Genomic DNA, 27,059 nt, shown 5'->3' on the forward strand with positions numbered 1-27,059 from the left:
AAGGAGAGTGATGAGCTATTACCAGCAGGAGAACGGGGGTGAGGGGGAGGGAAGAAGAGGGGGAACCTTTTGTAGAGATATCAAGGTGGGCCATTTCCAGCAGTTAACAAGAACGTCTAAGGAACAGGGGTGGGGAAGAAATAAACATCAGGAAATAGTTTTACTTTGTGTAATGACCCATCTGTTCCCAGTCTCTATTCAAGCCTAAGTTAATTGTATTCAGTTTGCAAAAAATTCCAATTCAGCAGTCTCTCATTGGCGTCTATTTTTGAAGTTTTTTGGTTGAAGAATTGCCACTTTTAGGTCTGTAATCGAGTGACCAGAGAGATTGGTTTTTGAATGTTATCATTCTTGACGTCTGATTTGTGTCCATTTATCCTTTTATGTAGAGGCTGTCCAGTTTGACCAATGTACATGGCAGAGGGGCATTGCTGGCACATGATGGCATATATCACATTGGCAGATGTGCAGGTGAACGAGCCTCAGTGTGGCTGACGTGATTAGGCCCTATGATGATGTCCCCTGAATAGATGTGGACAGAGTTGGCAACGGGCTTTGTTGCAAGGATAGGTTCCTGGGTTAGCGGTTCTGTTGTGTGGTTGCTGATGAGTATTTGCTTCAGATTGGGGGGCTGTCTGTAAGCAAGGACTGGCCTGTCTCCCAAGATCTGTGAGAGTGATGGGTCATCCTTCAGGATACGTTGTAGATCCTTGATGATGCGTTGGAGAGGTTTTAGTTGGGGGCTGAAGGTGATCGCTAGTGGCGTTTGTTATTTTCTTTGTTGGGCCTGTCCTGTAGTAGGTGACTTCTGGGTACTCTTCTGGCTCTGTCAATCTGTTTCTTCACTTCAGCAGGTGGGTACTGTAGTTGTAGGAATGCATGATAGAGATCTTGTAGGTGTTTGTCTCTGTCTGAAGGGTTGGAGCAAATGCAGTTGCATCGTAGAGCTTGGCTGTAGACAATGGATTGTGTGGTGTGATCTGGGTGAAAGCTGGAGGCACGTAGGTAGGAATAGCAGTCAGTAGGTTTCCGGTATAGGGTGGTGTTTATGTGACCATTGCTTATTAGCACCATAGCATCCAGGAAGTGGATCTCTTGTGTGGACTGGTCCAGGCTGACGTTGATGGTGGCATGTTTATCGTACCAGGCTTTTTGCTCTTTTTGAGCATCCTTTAGGTTTTCTTTAGCAAGGGCTAAAGAGGTTCAGAGGGTGTTTTGTAGGTTGGTTACAAAGTCCAGAATGTTAGTTCCTGGAGAAGGTGTAAACCCCTCCCATTGATGCTTCACCAACTGTAATGGCCCCTTAACCTCACGGCCATGCACAAGTTCAAATGGTGAAAACCCTAAACTGGGATGTGGTACAGCTCTGTAGGCAAAAAGCAACTGCTTCAACGCTATGTCCCAATCATTGGAGTGCTCATTTATGAATTTACGTATCATGGCCCCCAAAGTCCCATTAAATTTCTCCACCACGCCATTTGTTTGATGATGGTAAGGGGTGGCAACCAAGTGATTCACTCCATAAGCTTCCCAAAGGCTTTCTATAGTTCCTGCCAGGAAATTAGTCCCTGCATCTGTGAGGATGTTGGAGGGCCAACCTACCCTGGCAAAAATGTCTGCTAGTGCCTGGCACACACTTTTAGCCCTGGTGTTGCTTAGAGCTACTGCTTCCGGCCATCGGGTAGCCAAAGTCAATATATACTGCTTTCCTCTGGGTGTCTTTTTCAGAAAAGGACCCAGAATATCCACAGCTACTCGCTGAAATGGAATTTCAATGATGGGGAATGGCTGGACAGGGGCTTTGACCTGGTCTTGGGTTTTCCCAGTCTTTGGCATACCTCACAAGACAGGACATAGGTAGAAACATCCTTCCCCATTCCCTCCCAGTGGAATGACCTCCCCAAACAGTCTTTGGTCCTGTTCACCCCACCATAGCCACTAGGATGATCGTGGGCTAAGCTCAAGAGCCTGACCCTATACTTAGTTGGAACTACTTACTGTCTCTGAGGATGCCAGTCTTCCTGGTATCCCCCAGAAAGAGTTTCCTTGTATCAAAGTCCTCTTTCTACAACAAACCTGGATCGATTAGAAGAGCTGAGAGGCGGTGGGTTGCTCCATACCGCTGTCCAAGCTCTCTGGAGGCTTTCATCTGCTTCCTGTTCAGTCTGGAACTGTTCCCTTGATGCTGGAGACATCAGTTCCTCATTGGATTGTGGACCTAGGCTTGGTCCCTCTGGAAGCGATGTAGGGGGATGGGGTTGTTTCAGTTGACTGTGAACCGCTCTCCGCTGGTGCACTATGTTGGGGTTCAGGCTCCGGCTGAGCCTCTCGTGTAGGGTTATCGGCTGCTGCCAGTTCAGGTTTGGTGGGGCCCTCTGGTGTTGGGATTGCAAGTACTGGATTCAGTGCTGGTAATGGGTCTGATGCTAGTTGTTCCACCGGTTCCAGAACTGGCTCTGTCTGGGTCTCTGGGACTGGATCCACTACTGCTGTTGCATACATTGGCCTGGGGTCTGGGTCCATCACCTCTGACCGGGTCCTGGTAAAAGTTTCTGGAACATCTAGGCATGACGGCTTGTTTAGCCTGGCTGCAGGTGACCATTCTCACCCTCTTGGCTTCACATGATTGGCCAAGTCTTCCTCCAACAGCATGGGGATGAGATAATCATCATAGACTGCAAATGTTCACGTTCCTGACCAGCTCTTGTACTGGACAGGCAACTTGGCTGTAGGCAAATTGAAAGAGTTTGACTTGAATGGTTGAATTGTCACTTGGATCTCTGGGTTGATTAAATTGGGGTTCACTAAGGAAGCATGGATAGCTGACACTTGTGCTCCAGTGTCCCTCCACGCGGTGACCTTCTTCCCGCCCACACTCACCCTTGGAGCGTAGGGAAAGTGTATCTGGGCCTGAGGACCTCTGGTGTGATTCCGGTGCAATGAACTGCAATCTGTTGGAGTTCTTGGGGCAGTTGGCCTTCACATGCCCCGGCTCGTTACATTTAAAACATCATCCAGCTGACAGATCACTGGGGCGAGTGGGTTGTTTAAGAACCGTGTGGCGGGACGATAAGGTGTCTGGAGAGTTCCTTGGGGGAACTCAGCTGGGGCCTTGGGCTGCCCCTGGTAGTAGGGTGTGGTCTGAGGTTGTCCCTTCTGGTATCTGCTCCAACTGCGACCAGTTTTTTTTCTTTTCTGCCACCTCCACCCATTTGGCTCCAATTTCCCCCACCTCGATTACAGTTTTGGGCTTCCCATCTAGGATATAATCTTTCTATTTCCTCAGGAACACCCTCTAAGAACTGCTTCATTTGCATTAGGAAGGGCAAATCTTCTGGAGATGTAATACTTGCTCCTGATATCCAGGCATCCCAATGTTTCACAAAGTGGTAGGCATGTCGGGTAAATGACACATGTGGTTTCCACCTTATGGCTCTGAACCACTGATGGGAATGCTCGGGTGTTAGCCCCATTCTGACTCTCGCCTTGGTTTTAAAGAGTTCATACTTGTTCATGTGTTCCTTAGACATTTCAGCCACCACCTCAGCTAAGGGTCCACTGAGCTGTGGCCTCAGCTCTACCATGTATTGGTCTGTAGAGATGCTGTACCCAAGGCAGGCCCTTTCGAAGTTTTCTAAGGCGGCCTCGGTATCATCGCCTGCCTTGTAGGTGGGGAACTTCCTGGGAAGCGGTACCTGGAGAAGGATTGCTATTCTGCTGAGCTTTTGCCTTCTCCATCACCAGTGTATGCTTCATTTCTTTTTCCCTTGCCTCCATAGCTCTCCTGGGGGCAGCCTCTGTGGCTCTCTCTGTTTTGGGCTCGGTCATGTTAGCCTCTCTGTTCTCTGACAGTGATTGTCAGCCTACAGAAAAATCCTTTAAAAAAACCTAACACCTTTGTCTCCAGGCAAATAGACAGAAAACCCCTCTAGTTGCTCTTAAGTTAAAAAAAAAAAAAAAAAAAGCCACCCCCCCCCCCACCACCACCCACACACACACCACAAACTTCTTCAGGTCTGTGAAGTGTGAATTTCTCTGCAAGAGGTTAACTACCCTGCCTTTAGGTAGGGAAAACTCCAGCTCACAAAAGAATTCCCTTTTGTCTCTGCTCTGGCCCCCAAGCAGAGACAAAAAAAAACCCTCTAACTGCTTTCAGCTGAAAACCTGCTTTCCAGCAGCCCAAAGGAAAAAAAATTCCCTTTTTAAACTCTGTGCTTCTTGTTCAAAAAAAGTCTCAAATTGATCTCAAAATGACTTCAGGTTAATCCCACTGTTCTGTCAGCATGTCAAGGTTCCTTCCCCACTGAACTCTAGGGTACAGATGTGGGGACCTGCATGAAAACCCCCTAAGCTGATTTTTACCAACTTAGGTTAAAACTTCCCCAATTAACAAACTATTTTACCTTTTCCCCTTGGACTTTATTCTTGCCACCTCTAAGCGTCTAACAAATATATAACAGGGAAAGAGCCCGCTTGGAAACGTCTTTCCTCCCCAAAATCCTCTCCAAACCCTACACCCCCTTTCCTGGGGAAGGCTTGATAAAAATCCTCACCAATTTGTATAGGTGAACACAGACCCAAATCCTTGGATCTTAAGAATGATGAAGCAGCAATCAGGTTCTTAAAAGAAGAATTTTAATAGAAGTAAAAGAATCACCTCTGTAAAATCAGGATGGTAAATACCTTACAGGGTAATCAGATTCAAAACAGAGAATCCCTCTAGGCAATTTTCCATTGATACAAGTTGGTTTCAGTCAGTTCTAAAAACTCATTTATACCACCCCAGACAGTTCCATGACACAAACCCTTCATTATCTCCAGTTGTGCTCCAGGACAGCATTTTAACCCTTCTATATTCAATAAGTAGCAATCCTAAGTCAAGGACGTCTGTGCCATGCTTGAGAAGGTGGGTGAGGTAGTATCGTAAGAAAGACAAGCTTTCAAGCTTACAAAGAGCTCTTCAGCCCTGCATTCTGGCATGCATATCATTCATAAAAATGATGAAAGTGAGACACTTTTGTCACAGAGCAAATACATCAGACACTTCTAGGCCCCCCAACTAACATACTGTGATCTTTTGTTTGCAGTATTGCTGTAGTCGTGTTAGTCCTAGGATACTAGAGAGTCATGGTGGATGAGGCAATATCTTTTATTGGACCAACTTCTGTTGGTGAAAGAAAGCTTTTGAGCTAAACAGAGCTCTTCTTCAGCTTTTTGGGTGCCCAATTTGAGACACGCAAGACCTGATTTTTCAGAGTACTTAGCATAATATAACACTTTGTAGTTTCAAAGCACAGCTCCCACTGACTTCAGTTGCACCTGTGAGTGCTTACCACTTCTGCAAATCACACCCCCAGGTATCAACTCAGGCACCCAGAAATTGAGAAATTAGTGACCAGCTGTGAAAAGTTTCATTTCAGTGATATACCCAGCATCACATAGGAACTCAGTGGCAGAGGTAGGAATAGAATCAAGTTCCCCAGGGCAGCATTCAACAGCCTTAACCATGAGATCATTCTCTCTCTTCCTGCAGTCCAATCTCATTCGCTATACACCTTCTGACTGCTGCAACAAATGAGTCAGGGGTCCTACAGACAACACTCTCTCCATTACATAACCCTGATTCATTCCCAAAGCAGGTTCATCCTGTATCTCCCTGCAGTATCTTTCTTATAAGCCTATTAGTCTCACTTCCATCCCTGTTTTTTTTCCATTATTCATTGACCCCATATATACTCTTGTTTTCTGGACTTCGTGGTTCCTCTCCTTGGTTAAGGAGGCAGGCCTTTGGGTTTGGGTGGGCCTAAATCCACATCCTCCCAGGATATAAATAGGCTTGTGCACTGAATGAACCCAGGATCCTGTGGGAAAAGGTCTGATCATGTAATTATAAAGTATAATGCATCACACAAAGGGGCCAAATTCAGGTTGTACAAGCAACCTTCTTGTACATTTGTCTACGATTTCCTAGGTTTTTAAAAAAGCAAACTGGAAAAAACCCACATGCTTCATCAGCTGGGCTGGAACATTTAGATCCACCCTTAAGGCCTCTACCACTTGAGCTAATGGAGTGACTGACAGCAGTAACAGATTAACCCCTGTCCACATACAGGATGACAGAGAGGGTTTCACAGCTATTTGCTGACAACAGAGGAATGGTGAAACTCAGGACTCCTGGGTTCCAATCCAAGCTCTGGAGGGGAGTGCGTTTGCTTTAGCGGACACACATTTTGCCCATTTCCCTGCAAATCTGTCTGACCTCTTCCCCACCCATGGCTCCTCATCTCAATCCCCTCACCTAGCCAGTCCCAGTCTCCACTCCTCAGGCTTCTTGCCCCACTCTTTGTCCATCCAGTCCTAGACTCCCAGTCTCCCCATTCCTCGGTTCTCAGCCAATCTGTCTTCTCACTCCCCGCCCAGCTCCATCAAATAACCTCTGCATTTCCCCTTCCCCCAGCTTCTTGTCCCAACCTCTTTGCCCAGCCAGTCCCAGTTCTCTTCTGCACTCAGGCTCCTCATCGGATTTTGATCTCTCCGCACCCATCATTTCCCTCTCTGGCTCCTAATCCCAGATTCTTTGCCCAACTAATCCTCTTCTCCCTTCCCCTCCCAACTCTTTGCCACAAGTTACTCCTGCCTCAACTCCCCGGGTCTTGTCCCTTCTGTACATGATTCAGGCAGTTTCCTCCTCCATGCTAACTGGAGCCAGTGGGGGTGGGGAGTGAGAGGACAGAAGAGACAGGCTCCCAGATATTAATTCTGGTGCACAGACCCAGCACAGTCCAGAACAGCAAGGAATTGCAATTGCAGGGAAAGTCCTGTTCAGCCTTGGGCTAGAACACAGAATCATAGAAATGTAGGATTGGAAGGGACCTCAACAGGTCATCTAGTCCAGTCACCTGCATTTAGACAAGTAGCTAAGTATTATCTCTAGACCAGCCCTGACAGGTGTGTGTAAAACCTGTTCTTTAAAACCTCCAATGATCGAGACTTCACAACCTCCCCAGGTAATTTTTTCTGGTGCTTAATTGCTTAGCATTAGAAAAAAAAAAAAAAAACTTCCTAACAAATCTCCCTTACTGCAATTTAAGCCGATTATTTCTTGTCCTGTCCTCAGTGACTAGGGAGAACAATTCTCCTTCTAACAACCTTTTACATACTTGAAGACTGTTTTGTCCCTTCTCAGTCTTCTCCAGATTATACAAATCAGTTTTTTCAATCTTTCCTCATAGGTCATGTTTTCTAGACCTTTACTCCAGAAGCGAGAAACAAAAATGATTTTCTCCAATTTGTCTAAGTCTTTCCTAACATGTGGTGCCCAGAACAGGACACTGTACTCCAGTTGAGACCTTATCAGTGCTGAGCAGAGTGGAAGATTACTTCTTCTGTCTTACTTACAATACTCCTGCTAATGCATCCCAGAATGATGATCACTTTTCTGCAACAGTATTACATTGCTTACTCATATTTAGTTTGTGATCCACTATAATCCACAGATCTTTTTCTGAAATATTCCTTCCTAGGTAACCATTTCCCATTTTGTATTTGTGCAATTTTATTATTCCTTCCTAAATCATCAACACCCCCCACAATACACCTTTCCAAGATCCTCTTACACATGTCTATCACAACACGTAGCGTACACCTCATCCAGCACACTAAGTGTCCCAACAACAACTATGTGAGTTAAACCAGACAACCACTATGCTGTCAAATGAACTCGCATAGAAAAATTAAAAAAAAAAAAAAAAGACAAAAATCACTGTATCACCAGTGGATGAACACTTTTCACAAAGCGATCATACTATATCCGACCTCAGACCTCATCCTCAAAGGAAACGTGCACAATACCTTCCAAAGGTGAGCCTGGGAGATTAAATTCATAATTTTGCCAGATACTGAAAATCATGGACTGAATGGAGACCCTGGATTTATGGTTTATTACAACAATCTATAACCCACTTAAACTCCCTCAGTTTTCCACCCATGACTGGAGAGGTAATAATGGGCTACCTCAACTTCACTGGTCCCTTGAAATGCATGTTAACTACTTAAGCTAAACAATCTGTTCTACCTTGTGTGACACAGAGTACATTTCCCAGACCTGAGGAAGAGCTCTGTGTAAGCTCAAAAGCTTCTCACCAAAAGAAGTTGGTCCAATAAAAGATATTACCTCACCCACTTTGTCTTCTTAATATCCTAGGACAAACACAGCTACAAACACTTCATACAGAGATTGCACATAAGTTTCAGCTGCTTTGGGTCTGGTCGACGCTACCGACATAAAACGAGATAACTCCATTGCTCAGGGGTATGAAAAATCCACACCTCTGAGGAACTGAGGCATGGTCTACACTACTGAATTAGGTTGACGAAAGACAGCTTATGTTGACCTAACTCTGTAAGAGTCTTCGCTCAAATGTAGCTCCCACCAATATAACTCATCCACTACACTGACTTATCTCCAGCTCTGCAAGATGCATAGCACTTAGGTCAATGCAGTGTTAGTGTAGACACTGCATTGCTTACATTGACTGTTACTGCCTTTCAGAAGCCGTCCCACAACAGTTAAATAAGTGCAAGCACTCCTGGTGAAGACGTGCACCACTGACAGAGCGTGGTGTGGAAATGCAAAAGCAATTCAATTATTGCACAGATGTACAGACTGCAACTTGCATCAACTTAATTTTGTAGTGTAGACTTGCCTGCAGTTGTATTGACCTAACTCGTGTAGACAGTGCTATGTTGACAGGAGAGCTTCTCCTGTCAACTCTCAGGAAGGTGGATTAACTATGCTGATGGGAGTGCTCTCTCCCATCGGTGTCGGAGCGTCTTCACTTAAGCTTTACAGCTGCATCGGTGCAGCATTTTAAGTGCAATGCAGCATTTTAAGCTTAGACCTGCCCTTAGTGTCCACTTGTAGTTGAGTATCTTTTGTTCTCTAACCAAAGTGGCTCCTAAAAGCTTAATCTTTGCCAATCACAAAGAAATCTAATTAGTCAAAATGGCAAATTTTAAAAGAGTCCTTAAACTCTTAGTTTCAGTGTCTTGTGGTAATGAGTTCCACATGTGGTTATGCATTACATTTCTTGGTTTTAAAATTAATGCCTCAATATCACATTATGAAAATACAAGTGCAAGACAACTTCCAAATACCATATATTATTCTGTACCACAACCATGTCATTGTCATCGTATCTTTTCCTTCCCCATTCAGAAGGTTGCAACCAAGTTCTCTAGTGTAGAAATTTGTGGCATTTAGATGTTGCTTGTAATTATTAGAATTGGGAGCACTGGCTGTTGGGAGTCTGAAAGAACAGGAAGGAGGGGGGAGAAGTTGAGAGGCTGGGAGAGAGCTACAGAGTGTGCGGCAGCAGCTTGGTAAAGAGGTTTCCACTTTGAAAATAAAGCCCTGTTAAAGCTTGTTAGTACCTGGCCTGGTTGATACAACATTTTGGTGATTAGGATGGATCTTCTGCCTCTGAACCCACCTGCACCCTTTCTGCAAAGCCCAGGTGAGCCTCCAATTGCTTTTACTACCTGGATCCATATGTTTGAGAGACTTATCTGCTTGCAATCACTGCTACAGAGATTTCTGAAGTAAGAAAGCGTGCTCTGCTAATCCACTGCCTTGGAGCACAAGGGCAGCATATGTTTTACACTTTTCCCCTTGCAGATGATAAATATAAAAGACCGCACTCACTGCGTTAAAGAATTTTTTTTGTGCCAAAAGTGAATGTAGTCGCTAATTGCTACAGATTTCACCGGCGTGAGCAGAAACCAGGGGAAACTATAATGCAGCATATTGCTTCCCTGAGGAGTCTGATTATAAGTTGCGACTTTGGGAACATGGCAGATGAGATGATTAGAGACCAGCTCACTGAGAAAACAACCATACTTCATGTAAGAGAACGCTTACTTCTAGAACCACAACTTTTCACTAGAAAAAGCAATAACCATTGCTGCTCAGATTGAGTCAGCTACAGCTGAAGCCAAAATAATGAGCATGGATACAGGAGGCACAGTCCATACTGACTCCTTTGCAGAAAAGTTCACTACCACTGCAGACACAACTGCAAGAGGAAAACTAATGAAAAACTACAGAATCAGCAAATTCAAAATACAGTAAAAGCATGCTTTCGCTGTGGATCCCCACAATACCTTGCAAGCTACACAGGATGTCTGGCAAAAGTAGCTCAGTGCAATCATTGCAAAAAGATTAGATATTTTGCTAAAGTATGTCACAGTAGCCAATTCAATCAACAGGTGCATGCAGTTATAATACCAGATGTTACTGTGCCGAGAGTGGACAAAATCACAACTGCACATATTACAGAAGAGATACAATAATTTTATTAAGATAATGCTGAAGTAAAAAGAAAACAGTACAGAGTTTAGGCATAGAAGTTTCTGGTTATCAGGGAATAAGCTACAGATCATCAAGGGGTGCGAAGTTCAGTTTAGGAGCGGGTGGCGTAAGGAATACATAATCTGCAATCTCCCTGATTGGGGAGAAAAGTTTAATGGGTCAACGTACAGACATTGAGATATGGGGGTATGTTGTCCATATAATGGCTATGTTCAGGTGTGGAGTATAATGAGCGGGTACGATGATGAGGATGGATCTACCCTCATTTGGTGGGATTTAATGTTCAGTGAGTTTATGGTTCCAGTTCATATGGTCCAATGGGGGAAAAAAAAAAAAAAAAAAAAAAGAAGTCTCTCAGTCCCTTGCCCATGGTTGATGCACGATGTTGTACCAGCTCACACCCCCTGCTACTGTTGGTGGGCAGTGATGTGTTCAATGTAGATGTCCCTGGACCATCGGTCTGTGTCCGAGACCATGAGGTGCCACATGAGCCGTGCGTACCATCGACCGATCCCGCAGGTCCGCAGCACATGCTCGTTGCAGGGGTCCAAAGCGCCCAGGGCTCCAACAATCAGGGCATCCATCTGCACCTCGTAGCTCTTTGCTCTCAGGGAAAGTGCACTGTAAATGTTTCCGCCATACCCTCAGGCAAACTACACTCTATTCAGCTAAGGTTGGACACTGGCTCAGCAGTATCTATACTACCTGATTCCATCTATCTGCATTACTTTAAAGATGTGCCTCTTACTGAACCCAAACTTCATTTGAAAAACCGTATTCCAATACTTGGCTGCCTGCCAGTAATAGTTACTTTTGGTGATTGCTGTGTAACTGCAGAGTTCTACATTGTCCACAAAGGCACTCCTATCCTTGGCAGAGATTTACTGGCCACTTTAAATCTCAGGGTAGTTAATGGACAAATCGATCTTCCTCAGCAAAGCACTCTTGCGGTACACACACCAGGTTGAGGAGAAACTCAGCTGTGCTTATGGGTTTCTGCATTAAGTTAAAATGTGGAATAATGTGATGCTTGTACGACCGAAGTTATGGCGCTTACCGTTTTCAGTCAGGGAAGCTGTTTCAGAGGAACTTGGAAAACTTGTTCAAAAGATTATTGAAGAGTGACTCCTCAGAATGGGTTTCATCTATAGTAGTGACACAGAAGGGTGGAAGCATTCGCCTTTGTGTGGACTTAAGGGAGCCAAATAAAGCTATTGTGATTGACAGCCATCCTCTTCCTCACATAGAAGGATTTGTAGAACTCTGTGGAGCAAAGATGTTTTCTACTCTTGATTTGCAGAGCGCATACCACCAGGTTATGTTGCATGAAGATAGCAGAGACCTCACAGCATTTACTACACGAGGGACTATTTCGTTTTAAATGTGTTCCATACGGTCTCGCATCTGCCCCAACTGCCTTTCAAAAAAAAAAAAATTTATATATATATATATATATATATATATATATATATATATATATATATATATATATATAATGTCCTTGATTCTGAAGAATCAACATAGAGTTCAGTGCTATCTGGATGATATTATTGTGTTTGGAAATACTTCTGGAGGAGCATGACAATAACCTGCAACCTGTACTAAACTGCATCAGCAAAGCAGGCCTCCAGCTCAATAGGTCCAAATGCAAATTTGGACAAACTGAACTCTCCTTTCTGGGCATACAATTTCACAGGCTGGACTAAAACCTGGTCCAGATCATATCCTGGCAATTTCAAATGCTCCTCCTCCAACAGATTTGCAAGCCTTACGTTCTTTTTTGGGTCTTACCTCCCGATATGCAAAATTCATTCCCAATTATGCTTCCGTCATTGACCTGTTACAGGAATTACTACACAGAAGTTCAACCTTAGTGTGGACAACAGACGCACAAGCTAGTTTTGGTGAAAGACTTGATTGTACATAGTCCAATACTGGCTCTATTCACTCCTGTATTGCCTACAATTGTAACTACTGATACTTCTGATTATGGACTTGGGGCTGTTCTCACACAATTGCATGGAGGACAACACAGAGAGGACTGTTGCATTTTCTTCAAGGACACTAAGTAATGCTGAGAAAATATTGTACAGTCGAAAAAGAAGCACCTGCTTTTGTCTGGGCTACTGAAAAATGGAGGACTTACCTGTGGGGCTGCACGTTCAAGTTATGCGCAGACCACAGCCCTTTGATGATGTTGCTCACCCCGAAAGGACTGAGAACAACAGGATACCATATTGCTCGTTGGTCTGCAAGACTACTCTTTCAGTTATAAACTGAAATATAAGCCTGGAAACCAAAATGTGATCGCTGATTGCCTATCTCGCCTGCCTTTGCCTTCACCAGATGGTCCACCAGAGGATGAAGATGTAGTGATTGTGCTTATTACAAGCGCTCTCACTGCAGTTACAAGAGAACAATTTCAAGCCGCTTGTTTTTGTTGAATTGGACACGCTGAACTACAGGAATTTCTGAAAAAAGAGATGGCCCAGTCACCCTAAAAACCTTGACCCAGTTTTGCTGCCTTATTTTAGAGTTCAGGATGAACTTTATTTGATGGCTGTGTGCTACGAGGTACACACCGGCTCCTTGTGCCAGAAGAATTACAGTCAAAACTCATACACCTGGCACATTATATTCAAGGAATTGTCCAAACCAAACTACGGGTTCTGTATTGGTGGCGAGGGATGGACTCAAAGTGAAGCACTCAAAATCCTGTGTCCCTTGCCAAATGCATGATAAGACAGCAGTGACATGTAGCCCTCCATTACAGCCTGTTCCTCTTCCTGAATCTGCATGGGAAAAAAATGGCGATTGACATTGTAGGACTCTTTGATGCTGCTCCAATTGACTGCTGTTATGCCATCACTTTAACAGACCATTTCAGTAAATAGCCTGAGGTAGCGTTTACATCGCAAATCTCTTCTGCTAGAGTGATTAAGTTCCTCTCTTCAGTTTTTAGCAGGGAAGGTAACCCCAAAGAACTGGTTTCAGATAATGGTAGTCAATTTACTTCCCTGGAGTTTGAAACTTTTCTAGCACAGAAGAACATTTTACATAGAAGGTCATCCCTGTATTACCATCAAGCCAATGGGAAAAATCGAACGGTTTAACCGAAGTTTGAAAGTTTGCAAATGGCTAAACTGGAAGGGCGATTGTAGATACCCTTCACTACTGATTTCTTGCAAGCCTATTGGGCTACACAACATGCCACAATGCAAAGATCACCTGCGGAGTTACTGCATTGGAAACAGATGAATACTAAACTGAACACTGCTGGATTGTTAGAGGCATGACCTGATGCCCCAAATGAGGATGTGAGAAAAACAGTTGAACAGAACCAAGCAAAGTCTAAGGCTTTCACAGACAAGCGGCGGGTGCTAAGGAACCAAAGTTTGAGTGTGGTTCCTTTGTTAGAATATGAAAACCTGGAATTTTACACAAAGGGGACCATAAATTCAGAGCTCCTCTTAAAATCATAAAGAAGGGACCTTACACCTGTCGACTTTCTGATAGGCGGGCATGGAATGCTTATGTTGTACCTGCCTATGCACCAAGAGGAGATTATGCCAAACACCCAGTCTGCACTGGATGACTTCATTGCACTGGAACTGGGGCTTGCGAGATGGCCTGTCAGACCCAGACAGCCACCTGTCTGGACTAGAAGCTATGTTATGTAGTATCTACAGTGTTTTCAGTGTAATTTCTGCCAACAGTATAGTGTCGTTTCATATTTGTTCCTGTGGTTAGAAAAAAATGTTTATTTTAACAGAGTTTCTTAAGAGAGAAGGGAATGTGATGTTTAGATGTTGCTTGTAATTATTAGAATTGGGAGCACTGGCTGTTGGGAGTCTGAAAGGACAGGAAACAGGAAGGAGGGGGGAGAAGTTGAGAGCCTGGAGAGAGCTACAGAGGGTGCAGCAGCAGCAGCTTGGTAAAGAGGCTTCCATTTTGAAAATAAAGTCCTGGTGAAGCTTGTTAGTACCTTGCCTGGTTGATACAATACTAAAAATTGCACATCAGCAAGGAGATTTTTCCATGTGACTAAGTTAGATTGCCTGCTAGAGTTGTTTTTGCATCTCCTTCCTCATCAATACATTTCATATTGCAGTCTGACTGATGCTTCTATATGTACTTAAGGGTGATCATAATGGTGGTTTGATTTCTTGAACAGGGTTGTATTTTCAAGATGTGTTTTTTCTCCTAACAAAAACAACCCAGTAACTTTCACCTTCATTTCATGTCACACAGACATTTATATAAACAGTTCTACATGAAAATGACTAGCTTAGCTTATTTTTCAGTCCTTGGAATGTTGAGTCTATTAGTTTCTCCATCTAAAATGTAATAAATGTGAATGCTGCTGATCAATATCGGGAGTGATTAGACGGGATGAATGTCTGAATCAACACATCTCATGTAGTAAGGGGAAAGCATTTCATTACTTCAGTTCATTTAAACTGTAAACATTGTCAAGACTTAAGTAGCGAGATAAAAAGGATTCCTGCTTCTCCAGCTGCAGAAAATGTGTGTGTAAATTCTATAGAGTCACTGTATGCTATTGAATGATACTGTCTATTGAAGTGGGAAATCAGAGCATGAATTTGATGACATCTCACTTGCAGTTTTTCAATGACTGCAAGGGCAGTGTTGTTGCAAAAACAAATTCTTGTCCCAGGCCTTCCTGCAACCATACAATAGTTTTAATCAAGAGCATTTTTGGGGAGTCAAAAAGATGTGCAAAGATCAATGACTATGTCATAACAACTGAAAGGCAAACAACAACTGAAAGTTTGGAATTTTTTAAACCACCACCACCTTCAAATGTAGCACAAGATGGGCTATTTAATAAGGAAAGATTGAAGTACTTTCTCCAGACACATCAACCTGCAGGTTTATTAAAACCAGATGCTGCAAGAGGAAATATTGCAAGTTAGAGCTAGAAGTATCAACACTGGCATTAATGCAAAATGGTTGGTCATAGATGAGAAACAGTTAATGTTACAAGCATATACATGGGGAGAGGAAACATTCCTATTTTGTACTACTGCTTCTCCGGCAGCAAACAAACCACAAAGCGTCAGTTTCTGAAGATGTGAGCATATCATAAGGTCTTTAAATTTACTCAAAACTTCAGGTGAAATCATCCTGAATGTGAGAGATAGGTTCTCAGCCATTTTTCCAAGAAGGGTTAAATAATACCACAGAACAATTTTAATGCATGTTTTCGAAGTTCAGGAGCTTACCTGCTGTGGGACTGAAGAGGACTGACGCCTGAACTTCCCAATGAGTATAGAATTCTAAGAGTATCTACATTTCCATCCTCCCAGCTTCCGTAAGTATCAATATTTGCACTGAGGACTGATCAAAACAGCACACATTCAGCATGAGGGGCTCTGCAGAGAAGTTTGTAAAAGCAACTGAAGGCTTCAAACAGACTTGATGGAATACAGGCTTGTAACACTTGCTGTGGTATTGGTAAAATCTAGATTGACCTAGTAAGAACTGGACCACCACAAGAACAGGAGAGGAGCAACAGAACCTGTCTTCCACTTGCTCCTATGATCCTAAACACAAAGAATCTGATGAGCCCAAAATAGGAAGAGGCCATTGAAACATAGCTGCTGGAATCCAAACCTGATGTCATCCCTTCTCCTAGCATTTAACTGGAAATCCAGATATCTACCCAAATCTGTTTGCCAAGGAAGTTGTCACATTTTGTTGCCATCCAAATGGTGGAAGATTGTGAAGTCACTCAAGACAAGATAGTTGCATTCAAGTGTCAGCTTTTTACAAGATTCGAACCTTTATGCAACCAACTCAACATCCATCATGTTTGAACGGGTGTGGGTGATATTCTGAATTAAATTAAGTGTTGAAAAAAAGCAAATAAGCAACAAAAGCTGTAGGTCTAGCCAGTCAAACTGGGGAGTGTTACCTCTTCTACAGCATTTCAAGCTTTCCATTTTGGACAGTGTGCCATTTGTTTCATGAATATGATTATGACATAAGCACACAGCATGCAGTTGAAACGAGACAACCTGTTTTCACTCAGATGGGATTCTCAATTTTAAATGACCCTTGCTTGAACTTGTGACAATCAATTTCTGTGTTTAAACCATTTAAAGTCCAACCAGACTTTAAATGGTTTAAACCCAAAAATTCAGATTGCCACATAATGTGTTTGAGAAAGGGTCATTAAAATTTCTTGTTGGGGAGAATCCCATCTAGACATGTAGTAGGTCAGAAGATGCCTGTCTATACTGGTCAAGGAAGCCATTCTAACAACCAAATATGCATCTAGTACCATTTCAACTTTACAGGGGCCCTAGTTTATGGCATTTTAAAGCTGCTTCATACGCTATAATGAGATTTTATATTGCATCCTCTCATCCTTAAGATCCTACTCAGTTCCTCGCTACTGTATCTATGCTCGAGTGGCTACCTTGCATTAGTAAAGGTGATAAAAGGCAATGGAATGCACACAGAATGTAGCTCCAAAACGGTACAATATGGTCATAGGGCAACACCCTACAGACCTCAGAGTAGCAGCCATGTTAGTCTGTATTCGCAAAAAGAAAAGGAGGACTTGTGGCACCTTAGAGACTAACAAATTTATTAGAGCATAAGCTTTCGTGAGCTACAGCTCACTCACGAAAGCTTATGCTCTAATAAATTTGTTAGTCTCTAAGGTGCCACAAGTACTCCTTTTCTTTTCACCCTACAGACCGGAACACTAGTTTTGTTAACTGAAACTATGATCTCTAAAGAAATAACCTTAGCTTGAGGGGTTAAAATACTGAATACAGCTCAACAGCATTTCCAGACAACACTACAAGTACCCCCATTTAGAAGGATAGCATGTGACTTGTAACATTAAGAGTCTTGTGCTAGCACTGATCATTTCCTGGATTATTTCTGCAAAGGTTTTCCTCACTCCCCCTCTTCACCAGAAGAGTTAACAAATGCAGAAGTGACCAGATTGAGGTGTTCTCACACTTGTTTAAGTACCCAAATAACTGCTTTAAACAGATTTTTGGGGGGGGGGAGAACAAGCTCAAAACAATTTATATTCAGCCTTTGACTATTAATGTTACATATAGAATACTATGAAGGGAAAGCGATCTAGTGGCAGGAGCACAGGAATAGGAGGCAGGGCTCACATTCTGTTCCCAGCTCTGCCACTTACTTTCTGTAGGACCTTGGGCAAATCACTTAACCTGTTTCTCAGGTTCCCCATCTGAAAGAAAGATATCCCTGTTTTACAGGGACGTCATGAGGTTTGTTTGTAAAATGCTTTTAGGTCAGAATGAAATGACCCATCAGCGCAAAATGTAAAGTGAAATATTACTTGATTTGAGTTTGGAATGACTATAGAATTCCAGACTAGCAGGAAACTTAAGTTTCTAAACATGTTAACACCCTGGTCACTAATGAGGAGCATCTGCATATTTCATTGGGAAACTCTGCTGCCACCTTCTGAAATAATGGTTAGTGCAAGTATCTACACTCAAAATACTGGACTAAAAATAACTTGTTTTCCCACAGTTATGACATCACAAGCCTGAGGCATAACTGTTTCCCTCTTCCTGGGAACTTAGATGCCATGGTCAACAGGGTCTTCACTATTGCTCGGAACAGCATGTATGCTAGTATTAAAGAGACAAGATGGGTGAGGCAATACCTTTTATTGGACCAACTTCTGTTGGTGAAAGACAAGTGTTCCAGCTTACACAGAGCTCTTCTTCAGATCTGGGAAAGGTACTAAGAGTGTCATAGCTAAATACAAGTAAAGTTTGGTTTGATCTTTCACCCTCCCACCCCAAAACACTTGGATAATTTGACAGCATTAAAAGCCAAGACTTTCCATCCCAAGTCAGTGCTAAGTTAGGTTTACTTAAGTTCACCACTTAAACAGCCACCCTACCTTTGTGGGAGTTACACCCTTGTTCCGTCCCCCCCTTTTTTTTTTTTAAAAGGCATGGGGAGTTACAGTAACAGGTTACAACACAGATGAAGTACAGTGCTCTTGTAGGATTATACAGTTTTAAGACATCTTGGCATTAATTGACTGTCCTGTTGGCAGTTTCAGCAAAGAGGCAGAAGACTGAGTAGGCCACAAAGACTAAGCTATCCTCTGACCCTTAGAAGTGGTCTCTAGGTGTTGGGTGACATTGATGAAGCAGTGTGGAGAGACTTGTACTGCTGCGGTACTTGGTCTAGAGGACTGCAGTCTCCAGGGCTGTCAAGTTGGCACCTTTCACAAGCACTATAGCTACACAAAGAGAGAAAACATGTCTTTTCTGAAACTGAACTGCAAGTCTGAGTCTAGACTATCTAGAGAGACCATGAAAAATGGAAGTCATAGTACAAATCTAATGCTGTATTCTAAAGAAGACCCTTCTAAAACTACTACATAGACAAGGCAAATACCTCTATAAGCAGTCATGGTTTTATGAAAATGCTGAATCGGGTATTTACAATAATTAGGTCAATCTACCTCATTAACTCAAATATACAGACTTGCAAGAATAGTGGCACAGTTTCCAGCTCTTTCATTAAACCCAATTAGGAAAGTTATTAGTTGCAAGTGTTAGCTAGCACCATACTCTTGGGAATTACCAGTCTCAAGAGCATAAGGCACTTCACAGGGAAAGAAAAAAAAACCCACCACACACCCCCATCAGAAAGGTGCAACATTCACATGGCATTTCAGCCACAGATAAGGTATTTAAGCTAAACAGGTAAGGATGCAGTCTCCTATACCATCACAGGTTACTTCCATTGCAGGCACGTGACAGCTCTTAGCTGTGATTTTGCTATGCATCCACTTGTTGCTTTGTTGTGTCCAAGCATCTGTCCAAGTCCCATTCACCTGGGAGACAGACTCCCACAAGCAAGGTTCATTTAAAGGAAGATTTTTAGCTCTTTCCATTTTGCAAGAACAGGTTTGGGGGGGGGGAGTTAGGTCACTTATCCCCACCAGTGGGTCATACATAGGGCCCCAGCTGGAGTGCAGCCGTGGAGCAAGCCTGGCCAGGGCCAGATCAGGCTTGAGAGCAGCCTGAGGCATATGAGGGCAGTGAGAAATAGGCTTCGTGCACTGGAGAGTGGGGGGACAGCCTGGAGAGACTAAGGGGAGGAGAGAGAGAAAGGAAGTGGCCCCTCCACAAGAGGCACTAATCCCTGCTGCCTCAAGGGCAGCGATGGGGAGGAGAAAGGTACAGCAGCAGGGCTGGGGGAAGGGTTTAGCAACACTGGGGAAGGGGGCAGCCTCAGGCTGGGGAGAGGGAAGATACAGCAGCCTTGGGCAGCGTCAGGGGAGGGTTAGCGGACCTGAGATACGGGAGGGCAGCGCCAGGGTTCAGCAGCTCCGGCGTGGGGAGAGGAGGGACTACAGCAACCCTGGGGCAGAGGGCGGCCGAGTCAGAGCCACCGGAGCGGGGGGGGGGGGGGGGGAAGAGCACAGCTTGGGGGGGAGGGGCAGCAGTGTCCGCGCAGCCCAGAATGGAGGGGCGAGGGCTGGGCAAGCCGGGGGCGGCAGCTGGGCCAGGGCGAGTCCAGCAGCCCGGGGACGGGGGTGGGGGTGGGGTCCAGCCACAGCCCCGGAGGAAACGTCAGCGCAGCCCGGGGGCTCCAGACCTGGGCGCAACCCCCGGGTGGGGGTGGGAGGCAAGGGACACGGCCCGGGATGGGGGTTAGAGCGGCCCGGGGGAGGGTCGCGGCCCGGCCCCGCTCTCACCTTTTTGCCCTTCTTGCCCTCATCCTCCATGTCTCAGGCGGGGGGTGAGGGGCGGCGGCTGCCCGGGGCTCCTGCTGCCTCGGCCCCCCGGGGGCATCCCCGCCCCGTCGGCGGCCGGCCGAGCGCCCCCTCACCGGGCGGCCATGGCCGGCCCGCGCCCCGCCAGCCGCGCTGCCTCCCGCCGGCCCCCGCCGCGGACTCAGCAGCAGCGGCGGCAACAACTTTTCAATCCTGCCGCCATCTTGGGCGTCGGCTTCCCGGCGTGCTCAGCGCGGGGCCGGCGCTCCCCTCCCGGCGGCCGGAGGGCTGACGTCAGTCCTCCGAGAGAGGAAGGGGGACGGCGCATGTGCGGAGCGCCGAGAGGGAGGGGGGGGATGGAGGGAGTCAACAGAGTTGCGCCTGCGCTCTTTCCTCACTCCTCCGTTCCCCGCTGCCACCCCCCCCAACACACACGTGGGCCCGGCCCTGCCCTGCCCTGCCCCCTCCATGCCCAGCGTCGCCCTTCACCCCTCCCCCCACCTGGGGGGCTGGGCCCTTCTCCCCTGACTCCCATCCAGCCCCCCCCCAGCTGCTGTCTCAGTGCCAGCCATGGAGCCCCCCGACTGCAGCCCCCTAGCCCAGCCCGGCAGAATCCAGGGGGCTGGGAAAAGCCGCAGGGGCGCGAGGAGCGGGCTCAGCTCTGTGGGCTGGTGCAGTGGCCTTGAACCAGAGAGCAGGGTGTGGGTCCCCGGCCTGGCCCCAAGCCACGCCACCCCCAGAGTCTGAGCTAGGCCCTTGACTCAGCACATCAGCTTTAGACCTGCCCCAGAAAACTAGCGGAGCCCCTCAGTACCCCCCTTCCATCCCTGCCCCAAGGATCTCTAAGAAAGAAAAGGAGGACTTGTGGCACCTTAGAGACTAACGAATTTATTAGAGCATAAGCTTTCGTGAGCTACAGCTCACTTCATCGGATGCATGCAGTGGAAAATACAGTGGGGAGATTTTATATACACAGAGAATATGAAACAATGGGTGTTACCATACACACTGTAACAAGAGTGACCAGGAAAGGTGAGCTATTACCAGCAGGAGAGCGGGGGGACGACAAGGGGGGACACCTTTTGTAGTGATAAGATGGGCCATTTCCAGCACTTTACAAGAACAGTAGGAGAGGAAATAAACAAGGAGAAATAGTTTTACTTTGTGTAATGACACATCCACTCCCAGTCTTTATTCAAGCCTAAGTTAATTGTATCCAGTTTGCAAATTAATTCCCTACAGGCAGCTACTCTACTGGCTGCTCACCTAAGTCACTCTGCTCCAGCTGTCCACACCCCCACATCCTCCATGGTCCATTGTCTCCTACAGGGGCCTTCACCAGCAACCACACACCACACAACAGAACTACCAACCCAGGAACCTATCCTTGCAACAAAGCCCGTTGCCAACTGTGTCCACATATCTATTCAGGGGACACCATCATAGGGCCTAATCGCATCAGCCACACTATCAGAGGCTCGTTCACCTGCTCATCTACCAATGTGATATATGCCATCATGTGCCAGCAATGCCCCTCTGCCATGTACATTGGCCAAACTGGACAGTCTCTACGTAAAAGAATGAATGGACACAAATCAGACGTCAAGAATTATAACATTCAAAAACCAGTTGGAGAACACTTCAATCTCTCTGGTCACTCGATCACAGACCTAAGAGTGGCTATACTTCAACAAAAAAGCTTCAAAAACAGACTCCAACGAGAGACTGCTGAATTGGAATTAATTTGCAAACTGGATACAATTAATTTAGGCTTGAATAGAGACTGGGAATGGATGAGTCATTACACAAAGTAAAACTATTTCCCCATGTTATTTCTTCCCCCCACCCCACCCCACCCCCCACTGTTCCTCAGATATTCTTGTTAACTGCTGGAAATAGCCTACCTTGCTTGTCACCATGAAAGGCTTTCCTCCTTCCCCCCCCCCCCCCTGCTGGTGATGGCTTATCTTAAGTGATCACTCTCCTTACAGTGTGTATGATAAACCCATTGTTTCATGTTCTCTGTGTGTGTGTATATCAATCTCTCCTCTGTTTTTTCCACCAAATGCATCCGATGAAGTGAGCTGTAGCTCACAAAAGCTTATGCTCTAATAAATTTGTTAGTCTCTAAGGTGCCACAAGTACTCCTTTTTTTTTTTCCTCCTCCTTGCATCTCTTTCTCCAACTGAGCCACTTGATGGAGTTTAGAATCTGCTGCTCTCTCGCTGATCTCAGTCTCAGCTGAGAGGCAGTTTGTCCCTCAAGGTGAGGCTGGGCCCAGCTCCTCTTACAGGTCCAGCCACCCTGTGACCCCAGGTAGTTAGTTTGCAGGACTACTGCCCTTTGCCTTCAGTAAATGTGGTAGGTTGCATGGCCCAGCAACTGTCCAAGCCAAAGCCACATAGGAACTGTTGCCAATTTGCACACTTTGATCACAAGTCTTACAATATTCGGTGGCATGTGATTATGGGAGAATTTCAGCTTTTGTTTTTAAAAGTCTAGCAGATAAAAGCTTGCCACTATGAACCCTGAAAGCTCAAAAAAACAAAGACACCTCATTATGAAAAAAATCATGATTTTAAGCCAATCTCACGATTTGTAAACCAGTGTCATGATTTTTGTTCACTTAAGTTTGGCAATATTGTATAAGGAGCAAAAAACAGAGCTTTGTAGCTGTTTGCTATCTTAGGTGCTTTGTAGACCTCTTGTAACCTGTATATTGAAATGCTGTATTAAGTTGATAAAGATAAGAGTGTAATAAAACCTAACAGTTTTCAGGTTTAAGCTTCTAGTTTGGTTACAGAACATTTATTTAATAGAGGACCACCAGGTGACAATTTGAATGATACCATCAAAGTTTATAAAGAAGAAAAATAATTAATTAAGCAAGCATTCAATTACTACTTACACAGTACTATGATTATACTCACACTCAAAGATGAAATGGTGTATCAATGGGTGATCAGTCCACTGACAACAGAATGATGTACAGCCATATCCAGGAACCTAACAATACCCTTTGCATGTTCATTGAAGCTCTCCTGAAATTTAGCAAAACTACTCCTTTTATACTTTATTATAATATTAATTAACGTTAAACTGCCCTTTACCATCGTTATATTTCTGTCACCTTATTGGCTCTTTACATTACACATTATTTAAATTAACATCTGCACCAATGTCCTTCCCATACTATCAATATAGATATTTTAATAAAACATTCACAATTCTCAAAAATACTGATTAAAAACCTTAACTCAGTTATAACCAAAACAAAATGGTAACATAACCCTGGGTCATGGCTTTGCTAACTCTTAGACAGACATCATCTTCCTCTCCAAAATTTGTTAGTCTCTAAGGTGCCACAAATACTCCTTTTCTTTTTTCCCATAACACTCTGTCTCCAATTTATCTTTAACTTTTCTCACACTAGCAACTTCAGGTTTCAGAGCAGCAGCCGTGTTAGTCTGCATTCGCAAAAAGAAAAGGAGGACTTGTGGCACCTTAGAGACTAACAAATTTATTTGAGCATAAGCTTTCGTGAGCATCCGAAATGCATCCGATGAAGTGAGCTGTAGCTCACGAAAGCTTATGCTCTAATAAATTTGTTAGTCTCTAAGGTGCCACAAGTCCTCCTTTTCTTTTTGCGAATACAGACTAACACGGCTGCTACTCTGAAACCTATTATTTTTTGTAGTGACCCAGCCACGCCCAGTCTACTATGTGCATCAATTATGCGCCTCGCGGCTCGCCCGAGCCCTACCTCCTCCCCCCCGCTAGGTGACACCATCGCCCCGCGAAGGAAATCAGGGGGGCGGAGTTGGGGGAGGGACGCGCTGATGACCCGACACACGCGCCGGGGAGACTTGTGCGCAGACGCAGAAGACATGGCGGCCGCGGTCGGGAGTAGCGGCTGCGGCGGCGCTGGTGAGTTTCTAATCCGCCGCCATCCGGGGCCTGCGCTGCCCTGGGAGCTCCGAGCGGGCGCAGGCTGGGGCCGCCCCCTGTGCTGGGGCGGGGGCTGTGCCCAGGGTTCAGCCCCACGTGGAGGCGAGAGAAGCTTCGGTGCCCCCCACCCCCGGGGCTATATGGGGACTACAAGTCCCAGGAGACAGCGTTCCCTGCTGGGCCCTGCTGTCGCTGCAGCTGGGGGAGCGGTGCATGTCGGGAGCTGTAGTCTTGGAGAGGTGGCTGCGCGTGTGCTGCTGCCGGTGAGGGCACCCGTGGCGGGGCAGCGCGCCCGTCTCCGCGGGGTCTGACCCTCCCTTCCGGGTGGGCACGCCCCGGGCTGTGCAGCACGGCCCTTGCCGCGGCGGGGGCTCCGGGCACGGGGCTGGTGAGGGACCCGCGGGGCAGCGGATGGCTGGGATCGGTGACCAGCCGCCGTGAGCAGCGTGGCCGGTGAGCTGTGTGGGCCTCACGCCCTGTTTGCTGCTGTATAAGGGATAGTCTCACTCAAAGAAAAGGAGGACTTGTGGCCCCTTAGAAACTAACAAATTTATTTGAGTATAAGTTCACGAAAGCTTTTGATCGAATAAATTTGTTAGTCTCTAAGGTGCCACAAGTCCTCCTTTTCTTTTTGCGAATACAGACTAACGCGGCTGCTACTGTGAAACCTCTCACTCAAAGGCATCTCCCAGCCTGGGGGGATCGTGGTCTAAGCATCAGGCTTCAGCAATTACAGTGCAAATCCCAGCAGAGTGGGTTCTGCTCCCTGCTCTCCAGGCAGATCAGCTGATCTCGGTGCAGGCTAATGTGTACCTCCTTCAGACGGTGCCACAGAACTAACCCTCTCCTGGTAAGAGACTGGGGCTGCCCTGATTCCACTGTTGCCTGCTCCATAGTCTCACTCGCTTTAGGGTGGCTGCCTGCCTTAGAAGTGAGTGATGCATGTGTGGTTTGTAAAACACTTTGAGTCAACACAGGTATAAATATCTCAGAAGCATCCTGTGACCGACCTGCCTGGTTAAAAGAAAAGCAGTACTTGTGGCACCTTAGAGACTAACAAATTTATTTGAGCATGAGCTTTTGTGAGCTACAGCTCACTTCATTGGATGCATTCAGCTGTAGCTGAATCAGATGCTGTAGCTCATGAAAGCTTATGCTCAAATACATTTGTTAGTCTCTAAGGTGCCACAAGTACTCCTTTTCTTTTTGCGAATACAGACTAACATGGCTGCTACTCTGAAACCTGCCTGGTTAAGTAGATTTTTCCGTCATCTTCCGCTAAATAATCTGATTTGTTTTCTCTTCTCATTTTCCTGCCTGTAGAAATGATCTCCAGTCTATGGTTGGAGTGGCTAGGCCTGAGGAGTGCACAATGCTGCTGAGCTAGAAAGGTAAAAATTTCTGTGGGTTTGAACTGCATCAAAGAAAGTAAACTTCCCAGATCAGTCTTCCCCAGTTCCTTTGACTTTCTCACGTGAGCAAGCCTTCCAGCATGGCTGGGTCTGTGGTGACCCTGTTCATTCCTGTAGTGCTTGCGAGAGCAGCCCTGAGATGGTTTGAGGCCTCACTCTGCTCCTTTTCAGAGTGAGGTTATAGAAATTTCAGACAGGCTGAATCAGGAGTCCAAATTGCATCAAGGCAGAACCACACGGAGCCTAAAACATGCATGACCAGCCCTTAACCTGGCCTCCCAGTGTCTGCCCCACCCGGTGATCTGTGAGCATAAGTAGTGTGAAAAGCCGTGAGGCATGAACAATGTTTATTGCATAAGGATGGTTAGACTTGAGTCAGAGAAGAGAGTTATCTTACAAACGGAGAACCAGTGTTGACAAGGCCAATTCGGTCTACCACATCCACCCGGACTGGATTGGCCTTGTCAACATAACTCCATTCTCTTCATGTGCCAGTATACTTATGCCTGTATCTATAATTTTCACTCCATGCATCTGAAGAAGTGGGGGGGTTTTACCCACAAAAGCTTATGCCCAAATAAATCTGTTAGTCTTTGAGGTGCCATCAGACTCCTCATTGTTTTTGTGGATACGGACTAACATAACTACCCCTCTGATACTTTTCTGAACCCTGTTATAGTCTTAGCCTTCACTACTTCCTCTGGCAAAGAGTTCCATGGGTTGACTGTGCGTTGTATGAAGAAATACTTTCTTTTGTTCGTTTTAAACCCGCTGCCTATTAATTTCATTCAGTGGCCCCTAGTCCTTGTGGTATGAGAAGGAGTAAATAACACTTCCTTCTTTACTGTCTCCACACCAATCATGATTTTATAGACCTCTGTTATATCCCCCCTTAGTCCTCTTTTTTTTCCAAGCTGAAAGATCCCAGTTTTATTAATCTCTCCTCATAAGGCAGCCGTTCCAGACCCCTCATAATTTTTGTTGCCTTTTTCTGGACCTTTTCCGAGTCCACTATCCCTTTTTTGAGACAGGGCAACCGCATCAGCACGCAGTATTCAAGCTGTGGGCGTGCCATGGATTTATAAAGCGGCAATATGATATTTGCTGTCTTCTTATCTGTCCTTTTCTTAATGATTCCCAACATTCCATAGCAAAACCTGTTCTGTGCCCTCCTTTAGTCTTCTGCAGCCCCTTTCAGTCTGGATTATTGTGTTAGGATTTGTAGGACAGATCTTGCACTTGTAATTTTTTGCTCCACAATAACATATAATACATTTCCATGTCTAAAGTTGCATTTCCGGTGTTACCACATCTTGTCTTCCTGCCTGCAGCTTGTGGCTTCCCTGTCTCTGCGCTGGTCACATGGAACTGCTCATGCTTTGGAAAGTGGAATTGGTAGGTAAGCTAAAAACCAGAATAGTTCTGGGCTGAAATGTCTGATCTTCTTTCCTCACTGCCACTTCCAGACCTGTCTTGGAGAAACCAGTGTGTCCCAAACCCAATACCCACTTTAAAAGAACCTAAACAAACGCTTGGAGCTTGATGAGCAGAGATAGAGCTGTACTCCCCT

The 27,059-nt window shown here is 45.4% G+C and overlaps 2 protein-coding genes, 1 long non-coding RNA gene and 1 other non-coding gene across 8 annotated transcripts in view; 2 read left to right on the top strand and 2 right to left on the bottom strand.

The window, feature by feature from the left end:
• Positions 1 to 20,367, bottom strand: part of CCM2 (CCM2 scaffold protein) — a 133,648-nt gene extending 113,281 nt beyond the window's left edge. For 2 of the 3 annotated variants that reach the window (XM_038393559.2, XM_038393558.2), the window contains exon 1: positions 20,112 to 20,364. In XM_038393559.2, coding sequence (XP_038249487.1) covers positions 20,112 to 20,141 — 30 coding nt within the window. In that variant the 5' untranslated portion in view covers positions 20,142 to 20,364. Of the gene's footprint in view, positions 1 to 20,111 lie in introns of all 3 variants that reach the window. The other variant, XM_038393566.2, reaches the window with a different exon arrangement.
• Positions 16,737 to 20,060, bottom strand: LOC122459077. Its single transcript, XR_006279535.1, has 2 exons — positions 17,099 to 20,060; positions 16,737 to 16,908 (listed from the first exon to the last, which is right to left on the bottom strand). It is a non-coding gene; the product is annotated as an uncharacterized LOC122459077 (long non-coding RNA).
• Positions 20,368 to 23,967: 3,600 nt separating the features above from the next.
• The window catches only part of MYO1G (myosin IG), a 90,656-nt gene continuing 87,564 nt past the window's right edge, over positions 23,968 to 27,059 (top strand). For all 3 annotated transcript variants that reach the window (XR_006279537.1, XR_005291385.2, XM_043509790.1), the window contains exons 1-3: positions 23,968 to 24,056; positions 25,401 to 25,468; positions 26,821 to 26,884. The gene's annotated coding sequence lies outside the window, so the exon portion shown is untranslated. The remainder of the gene's footprint in view (positions 24,057 to 25,400; positions 25,469 to 26,820; positions 26,885 to 27,059) is intronic.
• On the top strand, positions 25,554 to 25,688 carry LOC119852349. The gene has a single exon (XR_005291617.1). It is a non-coding gene; the product is annotated as a small nucleolar RNA SNORA9 (small nucleolar RNA).

This window comes from Dermochelys coriacea, chromosome 2 (genome assembly GCF_009764565.3).
Source record: "Dermochelys coriacea isolate rDerCor1 chromosome 2, rDerCor1.pri.v4, whole genome shotgun sequence".
Classification (NCBI taxonomy): Eukaryota; Metazoa; Chordata; order Testudines; family Dermochelyidae; genus Dermochelys; species Dermochelys coriacea.